Genomic DNA, 11928 nt, shown 5'->3' on the forward strand with positions numbered 1-11928 from the left:
GCCAACTACTTCTTTAGAGAAGGCATTGTACAGCTTGTGTAGCAGTATAATTGTATAATCCACTGAAAATGACAACACAAGAACTGGGGCTGCACAAGTGCTGCTGGTGAGCTGCGGCTCATTGAGTAGAAATGTGAATTCCTACACAGAGTAGTAGCAGTACATGATAATGGTGTCTTGGCTACTGTCAAGCATGGTGGTACCGTGATGGCTTTAGTGATGCATGACTGCCATGTGCTCTTGGAGGTGTGCTTGGGCTCCAACAAAGCAGTCTCACAATGTCAGACTACATGTTGGAATTCATGTTGACCCACATTGAGCCACAGCTCCCCACAGTACCAGCAGCACTCATGCAGTGCCAGAACACTACGCTAGCGCCATCATGCTTGACTGACGGCGAGACAATTATTTTGCTACTCAGTCGCGTTTGACTTTGGTTATTCCGGTGTGAACCACAGCTCCCCTTGTGTTGGCAGCACTCATTCAGCTCCAGACTGAAGGCAAGACACCTGGTGTTGTGTTGCCAGCTATATTGACAATAGTGGCTGTTGACTCTTACAAACTGCTCTAAAGTATATCAATTTACTTACTAATAGTATACTGTAATATTGAGTACTGTAACAAAATTGGTGCTGAAATGTGAAGCATGTACTCACTTTTAGGAGATACTGTTAATGCAATCCAAGTAGTTGTGATTTTAAAGTTGAACGTTTTCTTCTACTGGTTGGTTTAATGATATGACGTCTGAGTGTTCTCATGTTTTCAGGGAGTGGGTGGCTGTGTGCAATAGAGATGGACGATACTATTTTTTGTGTCGATTCGATAACTCGTAAATACAATACCCTTAACACATTTAAATATAATTAAATGATTTGATATTGTCTTTAATTAGTTTTTCGTGGTTATAGTGATAATAACACTCAAGGCATACTTTTTGACAAAAAACATATCCCACAATATCCCTCCCGCTGTGGTATCAATAATGGTGTGTGGATCGACCCGCCCACTTCCAAGAATGACTTTTCGTCACGTTTACTTTCCCAGTTCCCGGCATTGGTTCAGAAGCTCGGTCGTCCCCGCTTGGACTAATCGTCATTGTCCACGATTGTCCACTTTCGTCTCTCAGTGGTATTAAACTGGCCAATCACTTCAGGGTGGACGGAATGTCTTTTACTATTCTGGCTTTTTGCTCCTGCTGCTTCTTGCTCTGTTCGCTCCACGCGGAAGCAGGTATTGTTTGACAACACACAAATGCCATATAAATAATATTATTTAACACTTCTATGCTGCCCGTCAAAAAGTAAGTAAGCTAATGTGTTTTGAATACACGTCTACTTAAATTGTGGATATTTCTTGTAGTTTCTATCGCGTTCGAATGGAATCTTTAATTGTTTCTTTGTTCTTACACAAAATCAGTCTGCATTCATTAATGTTAGTATTTGCCTTTCGTCGTTTTGTTGTGTTTTATTCCACAGAGGTGTAAGCGTTGTAAACTGTATTGATCGTATGTGCAGTTCATACATTCCACCAAAAGATGGCACTGTTGGCACATTTACGCTAACAGTCTGCCTGCATGCAAAAGGTAGGGTTTACTAAATCCGTGACACACCAAACTATAGAAGAAGAAAGAACGCACGTGCATGAGTCTGTCCGCTTTCCAAGGCTCATTGACTGTATGTGTAAAGGAGAAGTGGAATTACTTCCATGAGCCGTAATGAAGTATAAGACAACAAAATACCAGGAGAATATCCACTGAGATATATTTATAATTTTTATAAATTTTTTTCAACCCGACCGATCTCTCTCAAAGACATATTTATACTTTTTTTACCTTTCTTGCGAGACAGGCACAAAAAGGTGATGATGCAACTCAACAATAGAAGAGATCTTGTAAGCTGTAAAAAGAAGTATATTTTATAAGAGCTCGGCATGCATCTTTCCTATTGAAATTCATGGAATCTTGTCATAGGTAATGTAATGGCACAGAGCAGCACGACTCATAAAAAATACCAAGCAAAATAATGTAACGTTAATTCACCAAGGAAAGTAGGCAACAGGAACGCACCCAAAGAGGAGGATACATAGAGTATCATTTCAGGAAAAGTCCTTTGTCCAAGACATGCAACAACATCCAAACCAACACAATGATCCAGCAACAAGGAGACAGTCAAAAAGATGTTGGATTGGAAAGGAAATCCAGTGGCATCACCCATTGTTACCAACAGAACAAAATCCTTATCTTCATTACTGTTCAGACGCCAGCGTGCTCATTGTCCTTACACCGAAATAAAGACACTGCTGATGGTGACGAACAGGAAACAAAGATACACAAACAGTAAATAAATGGTGGAATACAACCCAAATTACTATTATTTTATGTGTTCCCATGAAGAGAGGAGTTTTCTGCCGCTACTGTTCTAACTGTGCTAGCTAATTGAATTAATGATGTCTTGCATCATGCATGAAACACCATTGGTTCCTCTTCTTTAGGTCGTCTTCCTGCACCAGTGAAGTTGTCACATAAGTGGCTTGACCCGTTTACGGTGAACGTGTCTTGGCTGAGACCAAGGGGATTGCCGGACCACTGCAACATCCGTTACAAATATGGACCATATGTAAGAGAAACTACAGCAAAGATGGTGTTGTATTGGTGTAATGGTATAATACTGTTTACTGAGGCCTGTTTGTGTACTTACAGTATGTGTAGTGTTTTAGTACAGGCCTATGGGTCAATAATAAGCACCAGCATAATCAGTACAGCTTGTGTTGAATGACTTCATGTTTTCTCATGTTCTGTCAGTCTTCCACCGAGTGGCAGAACATCACCATGACTCTCCTGACAGAAACAGCTGGATCTTCTGGCTGGCCATTTGCCGTCCAGACGGTGAGCGTTGACGACTGCAAAGTAAATGAGAGCACACCGGCGGTCATCACCATCCACGCCCCGCAGCCCCGCGGTAAGAGACGCAACAACACCGTGGGTTATACTGTCATTTTCTGTGATGCATTGAAGTGACTGTATTTGTATTTGACTTGATAGCTCAGCTCGTGAAGGACTTCAAGTGCCTCCTCCAAGCTGATAAGATGGATTGTTATTGGATTCCGGTCGATCCCTTTGTCAACCTGACGCTTTCTTATAGGTAGGGATCTGGGGAAAATTCACCTGGAATGACGAATCCAGACCTGACATTGGTCCGTCGTGACATGTAGCAGCTGGATCATGACAGCAGTATTTAGAGTTTTCAAAATTTTCATTTGCAGATTATCTGTTTTGAGGTTTCTATCTATAGTTTTTAAATTTGAGCACAAAATTCAGAGGTTCGTGTCGGAGTAATTGTAAAAAAAAATTTTACTTTTAGAAAATGTAGATCAAATTTAAAAAACAATCTGTGATATGAAAATATTATGCAGTGTAAACCTATTACTTCCTGATGTTGCCTTCCCTCCCCTTTCCCCATTCTGGTCAGTGCAGGATCTGTGATGATGAAGAAATCGGTGGTTTGCAGGTGTGTGAGGAACCTTACCACCGTGGAGTCCGGAACGGCTGCTACCTTAGCACCGACTTTGTCAACAAAGACATCTGCATGCTCTTGAGCAGCCAGGCAGGGATAAGCACGTTTAAACCAAAGCGAGGTTGGTTCTGCCGTCATCCCGCAAGTTTTAGTGTACCCCATGTTAAATGCGTGTGTGCTTCTTCTTCTTTCAAAGTGGTTTCTCCTCCAACTCTGAGCTACAGTGTTGATGGAAACAAGCTCAACCTGAGCTGGACCACTCCAGAGGTGGCGCAGGACTGCAGTTGGGTCTACGAGTTGTGCTACAAGGGATGCAGTGAATCCCAAGTAGGTGTTTTTTCCCCCACCAAGTAGCCATGTCATCTCATTAATGTACTTGCAAATTGTCCAGATATGCGAGACTTTCTACATTGCCAGTGGACAACCCAGGAAGATAGCCTACGATCAAAGCTGCAGTTATGAGTTAAGGTCCCGGGTTGTAAAAGCCGAATACTGCCCTGAAATGGATAGTGACTACAGTACAAAGATAATTCCTGGTAAGATCACATTAAAATGGCTGAGCACCCTGTATTGTAGAACATAAGCTGCCTGAGATTTGTTTGGGTTTGCAATGAATACAATTGTTCGTTTATGAGCCACAATGCATGTCAATTGCATTACCGTGACCTTCCTTTTTACTTTTGACCCTATCTGACAAGAGTTTGTATTACAGCGGATGGAAGGGTACAATGATGTAAAAATTAAACTTGGTTTTAGTTTTTTTCCGAATGAACCACAGCTTTCATGTAGCACTCAAACCATGATTCTACCACCAGACAATAATGAATGCGTGTTGATTTTTTCAGATGTTCGATATTGGCTTTCTTATCGATATTGGTTTTTGTCCAGTACTTCTTTGCCGATACAGGCTATTCCAAGCTATTACCTCAAACTAATGTCAAGTTTAGTTTTGGTTTTCCTTAGTTTTCACATTGTTTCCTGTTTTGTACACTTGTTCTGATTTTGGTGCGATGCAGCGACGGGCAGTGCATTTGGTACCTGGGCCTTCAGTGGAGACTTAAACAGCCACAATGTCTCCTCCTCAGTCAGCCATTGTGGCCGTGATTTGACTTGTCGAACTGCTTTGTTCTTTCTTCAGAAAAATGCTGATGTCACTGTGGGCCAGCTGGCTGGCCCTGTTTGGCAAATCTGAAATAGCCATTCATTTTTTACCACTTATCTAGCATGTTTTTGGAATGTGGGACGAAACCGAAGTACCCGGAGAAAACCCATACTGCTAAACAAACTGTACACTGACTACTCTAAAGTAGATCCAAGTTTACTCTCTATAGTGTTGTACATTGTGAAGGTATAAAAATCTAATTTGATTTAGTACTCACTTTGGGGGGGATACTGAACTAATGAGCTGTTCATTGTTGAGTTGGCAATGATAATGTATGCCGTTCTTTTCTTTCACAGCCCAGACTCCAGGCAAGTCTCCCAGCGTAACATTGATTGTCGTAGCCATTGTGGTCCCTCTCGTCCTGTGTTTCGTCATCTTTTTGCTCAGCTATTGCATCAGGAGGTAGGTAGTACAGGCCTGCATGCAAAGACCTGTTCATCCACCAGACTGCCATTAAGTTATGTTTTTTTTAGGCACAGCGCCATTCTCTACCCTGCCATACCCGACCCATCAGTGATATTCAAAACTGAAATTAAGGTAAATGATAAGATTGAAGCCCAATATGCTCAGGTGCTAACATTTTTATGATTTTTTTCAGACGCTGACAAATCTTTACACGCCTGTGCCAGAACCTGTAGAGCCCTGCAAAATTATTATACCTCAGGGACATTGCACTTCTCAAGTGACCAACGCATCCTCTGGGCTAATACAGCAGAACCTTACAGGGTGAGCGGTTCTGTTCAAGAAGAGAGACACAATGAGGAAATGCACTGAACCTTAAAAAGGACACTTGCCAAAGTAATATAAGGAATCAGGGTGTACAAAAGGTGGTCGTCACACTCCTCAGGACTGCAAGTAAACTTGTTTGCAAAGGCGGAGGACCATTCAATAAACTACTGTAAGATTTTGCACAACACGAGGACATGCAGGACATGTGCGGATGTGTTACACACAGAGTCTTTCTGAAAAGACACTCAGCTTCTTTGCAGTTTGCATTTTTGACTCATCCAGACTTGCGTTGTTTGCTCAAGAATGCTGTATTGTTTGTTTTTTTTATGCTGCATGACTGCTCAGTGAGATCAGTGGAAATAGAATAACAATTGAAACATTTAAATGTGAGAATACTTTTTTTCCCTACAAAATTCTGCACACCATAATGACGTGAAACTTTTTTTTTGTTTACACATGTAGTTGTGAAAAAAACAACCAAGAAACATTGGCAAGCAAAATATGTATGAATGGATGGTATGGCACCGCTTAGAATAAAAAAGTATTTTTAATCACAATTAGCTTGAAATATTGAACCTAATTTATCTTCGTTTCACCGGGTAAAAATATTTTGCATGGTCATGTTTGAATGGGATGAATTTGGGTGGTTTGTATACCAACCACTGAATTATTATTATTATTATTTAATTTACTTTTAATTAAAATAAAACATTTTATGGTGTATAACCATATGGTATATTTTATGTGTATATATTTTTTTTACATGATTTAATTGTTATGACTAATACAAAGACAGAGTATATTTTATTTCATATTTTTAAAAGACATACTCCCGCACACACTTCTCCCATTTCCGGCCTAGTGAGTGAGTGTGGTTTTCCTCGGAAGACGCTGGAAATTAAAGAAAAAATTGACTTTCTCAGTTAGCGTCCACTTCCATAGTACGCCCTGCGCAGTTTTGGCCGCCATAATGGAAAGCAGAATCCACAAACATTGCTGTATAGACGCTAACCCCGCCCAACTCTCTTGCTTTCCATCATGGCGAACCACGGCATACCACACTCCGTTACATTCAATTGCGGGAGATGCACCTCCCATATTGTCAAGCGTCTTTGGTCCTGAAGCTGAAGAAATCCCAACGGAAAAACACTTGAAATTAGTTTCAGTGGAGCTCACTGACACTTTAAAGCTTTAAAGAAAGTTTCAATCGGGATGTTTTTTTTTCGATGTTTGCTTAGTCTCTTACTAGCAGCAGCTTCTCCAAGTGAAACGGGTAAGAAACTTTGATTCAACCATTTTCCCCTCCCTTTCAGCCTTTCCTCCTACTTTACTGTTACCGTTTTCATGACCACTTAATGATTTTAATAGCAGTACTATACTAATGTATAAAATAAATGTTACTGAATGTGTTTACATGGAGGTTAAACTGTACTGTATATTCCCAAAAAGTACAAACCGTGGCTGGTCTAACTAAACGGTTGGTGAAAAGCGCCCCCTGGTGGAGGTCAGCAGCTGACCATATTTGACCCATGCCAGCCATTGTGGCTTTGCCAGTGTATGTTAGTAAACCTCAACAGGGCACTACAGATGGTAACTAGCAGTTGTGCTATAATCTGGCATATTTACATCTGTTTTGTTTGCCGATGTTCACCAATATGCATTGTTCCTAATAAATAAATAAATAAATAAACTGCAGTGAAAGCAGCGGAAGAGGGGAAGTTACAAACACTACTTCTCCAAAGGTCCTAGTTTAAGCAATTGTGCAATCATCATCATCAAAATCAGTGCCTAAAAAGAACAAAATATGTTATACAGCAGAGGAAATAGTACTAAAATATTGTATACATGTATACTCAAGTAAAAGTAAAACCTGCTTAGTAAAAACTTAAAAATAAATATACATTTATACATTTTATGGGTGTCCTGCATAAAAGGAAAAGTGGTACGTGTCAAAGTAATTGTTCTTTGACACCTTTATGAATTAAAGTGCAAAAAAATGAGTAGTTAAGTAGTCATCTCCCTGCAGAATTTACCACCCTTTGGTTGTCCCATGCCCATCATTTACTACAAATGCTCCCAAGGGCATCTTTGTTCCTGAGTATGTAAATTTTTTCTACTTGGTCACGGATAAGATTGTGAAGGTTGTAGCGTACGGTGCTTTAAAAGAAAATGGTGACACAAAAAAGCAAATTTCAACTGAAATTATGGTTCTGTCACTTCCTGGCATTGTCATGTGTGCTAGGAAAATGTTTGTTTTTACTTCATTTCGGATTGGATCTGTCTGTGGGCTTCATTGCGGACCATACTTGGGCATAAATGCAGGTACATATTGAAATTAATTATTTTTGAAAGTACAAATCCACAAAATAACTTCTCAATTAAAGTAATGCGAGCAAATGTAATGTCACTGAATCAAAGTATACCGAAACTTGTCAGGTGTGTTGCTAGCTTCATGGTCTGGGGCTGCACGAGTACTGCAGACACTGGGGGAGCTGTGGTTCATTGAAGCGAAACACAAATTTTCACACAAATGAATAGCAAGATAATTGTGTCTTGTCTACAGCCAAGCATGGTGGTGGTAGCATCATGGTCTGGAGCTGTGGTTCATGATAAACATGTACAGCATGATCCCTTTCCAATATACTGTAATAAAAAATCCACTCATTAACAGAAGATGCTAATTTAAGACACATTGATCTTGCTCCTGTTTCTTTCCATTTTTAGAGAAAATCATGCCTCCGCACAACTTGACCCTTCAGTGGACCAGCGACTTTGATGCACAGTTGTGGTGGGCACACAAACATCTGCCGTCAAACTGCATGTACAAAGTGTTGTGGAGAACAAAGGAGGAATACTCTACAGAGGAGAGCGTAAGTCACTGTTAAATGTCTTAGTTTCCTCAATTTCAAATGTTTGTGGGAAATCTTGGCTATGTAATGAGGGTGGAGGAAGAAAAACAACAATGGAGAATCTGAAGAACCTCGAGTGCAATACCACACTTAAAAGAAAAATAAAAGGGAGGGCGTGACCTTCAGGCTTAGGCCTCAGATTGATTGACCCAATAATTGCAATGAAGTGATGCTTGTTTTGATAATTTCCTCGTCATTCCAGCATCATCAGACACCACCGTCCTTGTTGAGCTTTTCCATGGAGGGGGGCTCCTTGTTTATTTCTGTTCACACCGTCTGTAAGGACCAACACAGCCAGCCTGCTGTCCTCAATGTTACATACCCAGGTAGAGTACATCAGCTACATGTTGAAATATTTTATTTGTTTAACTTTTATCTTCATTTCCTTGCTCTCAGAGCTGGTGTCTGGTGTGCAGTGCAGCATCATCTCATCCATGCTCACTCAGTGCTCCTGGCGGCCGCTCGGTCCTCTTCCAAGTCTCTCTTTCTATTATGGGTATAGCACTTTTTCCACTTTCCACTTTTTTTTATTTTACAATGTGCTTAATACACTCAACATGGGTTTATTGTTCATATTATATATTTTTATTTAGTTAAATAGTGTGTGTATTAGTGGTGTCGAACAGACTTTTTGTAATACATGCCATCCACTCCTCATCCAAATTTTGAGACCAGTTGAAAAATTACATTTTTTAAATTAAATTAAATTAAATTGAAGCGTTGTCCTGTTGAAAAAAAGTCATTACCACACAGATGAGGGCCTTCAGCTACAACGAATGCCCCCTGCAACATCTTCACATATCCAGCTGCCGTTTGACGCCCCTGCACAACCGGAAGCCCCATTGTTCCATTGAAGGAGAAAGCAACATGATCATCAATTTAAAAAAATCACCTTTACATAATAGGGCATCTTTTAAACTTTCTTATCTCAGGTTAGTGGACGAGCTGGAAGACGCGGCATCCTCCGAATTACAAGAGTGCCCGTTATACACCCACACCGAGGGCCTGAGGACGGGCTGCCATCTGCAGTCCACAGCCATCCAGTCCATCTACATGTTATTCAACACAACCCTTAATGAGACCTTCGTCAGAAACACCTTCAAAGTGATGCCTGTGCCAGGTGGAGATATTCTCAATCATCAGTGTCCTTTCATGGACATATTGTTTAGCGTGTTGGTCAACATTTTAGCATCTCTTTCCTGCGCAGTGACTCCTCGTCCGCTAAACTGGAGCGTTAGTGAAGTTGCAGGCAAATTCGTCTTAAGCTGGATCCCTCCTGATGTTTTACGTCTGTCTCACTGGACATTCATCATAAATTACACTGAGTGTGATGAAAGGAAGGTAGGAGCAGGACAAGTGGACGTTCATTTGCAGGCCAAATGTGTCATTCTGCTTTATGTCCTCGCAGATTATAGAAGTCCTGGGAAAGACGTCGGCGCTAATACATCGGGTGTCTCACTGCTGCTACTGGATGTCCCTTAAAGCACGCAGCTTACACGGAGAGACAGGGTGGAGTGATGAAAAGTATTTTGGTATGTGAAAGAAACTACTATAGTTTGCTGCCTTTTTGTAGTGCGAAAAGGGACACATTTTAGTTTTTGAACATGTCTTGAGTGCAGATGAAGCCAAAGATGCGAATGCGGTGCTGTACGCCGCCATCATCCCGCTGCTGTTTGCCGGCCTCACATCGTTGACTTGCGTGTGGTTCAAGAGGTCAGTGAATGCATCATTTGTGTGCTTTCTGGACGATGCTCACCATCACTGTCCATGTGCAGAAAAAAAGAACATATCTTCACCAAAGTGCCACAACCTCGGGACCTTCTCAGTGATATTTACAACCATCAAACAAAGGTAGTGTGTGTGTTTATCTCAAGGGAGTCTCTTAGTTTAGCTTTGCCTAGCGACATTAGGTGTTACATGTAGGAAAAATAAATTTGTCTCTGTCTCAGAGTGCAGTTTTCAACCTTAATTTCCCAGAAAAGGAGGAAGAGGATCCTAAGATTACTCTGGTGACGGATCTGCGACAACCTCAATCTCATCATTACATTTGACTTCTTGGAAAAAATAAGACAACTTGAATGTACGTGGGTGAAAGGAATGAATAAAAGTGTCAGATGAGAGGAGGGGGAGGTTCCTCATCTGATGAGCTTCTTATAGTGTAATTCCATCACTCAACGTGAGTTAATGTGATCAAAATGGCCAACACAGTATTGCTTTTAAACAAAATACCTTGTATTTAATTGTGGACTTGTGACACTGCCACGCTCGGAACAAAGTAGTCCCATTCTTTAGGCTAAATCCGGATGTAACACTCGCGGCTGTGATGCATTTCTGGGAGGTTAGCCGAAAGGCGCCACAGCGCCCTCTGGTGGCCGTAGTCGTCACAACAAACATGGCGTCTTAGAATGGTCCTGATGCTGCGCTGCGATGAAATAGCGATGCCTCGTATAAATTCTGATACTCGGCTACCTCGTTGGCGCAGTCTCTGTGGCGCAATGGAATAGCGCGCTGGACTTCTAATCCAGAGGCTCCGGGTTCGAGTCCCGGCAGAGATGGGTCACACTCGGAACCGTTTTGGAGTGTAATCTTTTGTTGTATTGTACGGATGCTGATGATGCTGTAAAACACGAGGATGCTGCGATCGTCAGTGATGCAGGTCGCTTTTGTGTAGCACAACTATTCTACACATTAGCCTCTTCTACATGTTAGCTAAAAACATTTAAATAAATACGAAATTAAAGAAGAATTAACATAAATGTAAACAGGATGCTTTGGTATACTGTTTCCTTTTGAACGAAAGGGTTGGGAAAACACAAGAATTTACATTTTGCAAAGTGAAATCGTAAGGGGGCTGCAAGTAGAGCTTCAAAATCCAAAAATAAGAAATGGGAGTGAGACAAAAACATTTTAGTAAGCAACAACCATTCAACTGAAATACACTATTAATCAACTGAAAGACTGTGATGTCATTTTTGTTAATCATCTAAAAAAATGTTTCTTGACATGCTTGTTGCCAGTGTTTCCAGGATGCTAGTGGGAATGTTGCTCCAGGTGGTGAAGATGGCTTCACGGAAGGCATCCAAGGTCTGGAGCTGATGTCCATTTTTGTAAACTTCCCTTGTCATCCATCCCCAATTGTTCTCAATTGGATTTGGATCAGGGGAACATGCAGGGTGGTCCAATAGAGTGATGTTATTCTCCCTGAAAAAAGTCCTTTGTCAGGTGGGCAATGACAAGGGCCTTCGGTCATGAGGGATGCCCCCTGCAACATCTCCACATAGCCATCCGTCTTTTGACAACCCTGCACAACCTGAAGCTCTATTGTTCCATTGATGGAAAAAGAACCCCAAACTTTTTCCACTAAGGGCCACATACTGAAAAATTTGTGTTTTTAAATGGCCCTCAGGCCGTAGTTTGGACACCCCTGAAGTACAAAAATACTCAGATCTCAGTGTTATATTTTTCCAATTGACATATAAGATCATTTTCCGACTTAAAGATTGAACTAGACGGTGTTGTAATGGTTAAGAATCACTGAGCATGTCAATAATGCGGACATCAACATAATGACAGTAAATAATCCTGTCTGCCGTTCATCAGTGATGCTAGTGCAGCT

The 11928-nt window shown here is 41.1% G+C and overlaps 2 protein-coding genes and 1 non-coding gene across 3 annotated transcripts; all 3 read left to right on the forward strand.

Annotated features, from left to right (window-relative positions):
- Positions 1-1003: 1003 nt before the first annotated feature.
- LOC131125514 (interleukin-13 receptor subunit alpha-1-like) lies at positions 1004-6065 on the forward strand. Its single transcript, XM_058067138.2, has 10 exons — positions 1004-1230; positions 2491-2615; positions 2801-2957; positions 3041-3140; positions 3473-3633; positions 3709-3839; positions 3904-4048; positions 4971-5076; positions 5148-5211; positions 5273-6065. The coding sequence occupies exons 1-10, from the start codon at positions 1164-1166 to the stop codon at positions 5402-5404; spliced, it is 1188 nt and encodes a 395-aa protein (XP_057923121.2). The 5' UTR covers positions 1004-1163; the 3' UTR covers positions 5405-6065.
- Positions 6066-6322: 257 nt separating this feature from the next.
- On the forward strand, positions 6323-10793 carry LOC131125515 (uncharacterized). The gene is made up of 10 exons (XM_058067140.2): positions 6323-6676; positions 8128-8273; positions 8515-8638; positions 8709-8808; positions 9245-9432; positions 9520-9653; positions 9721-9844; positions 9932-10025; positions 10088-10163; positions 10262-10793. The coding sequence occupies exons 1-10, from the start codon at positions 6616-6618 to the stop codon at positions 10361-10363; spliced, it is 1149 nt and encodes a 382-aa protein (XP_057923123.2). The 5' UTR covers positions 6323-6615; the 3' UTR covers positions 10364-10793.
- Positions 10794-10867, forward strand: trnar-ucu (transfer RNA arginine (anticodon UCU)). The gene has a single exon. It is a non-coding gene; the product is annotated as a tRNA-Arg (tRNA).
- Positions 10868-11928: the final 1061 nt, after the last annotated feature.

Source organism: Doryrhamphus excisus, linkage group LG2, assembly GCF_037039965.1.
Source record: "Doryrhamphus excisus strain RoL-2023G ecotype Guam linkage group LG2, RoL_Dexc_Guam_v1.1, whole genome shotgun sequence".
NCBI classification, from domain to species: domain Eukaryota; kingdom Metazoa; phylum Chordata; class Actinopteri; order Syngnathiformes; family Syngnathidae; genus Doryrhamphus; species Doryrhamphus excisus.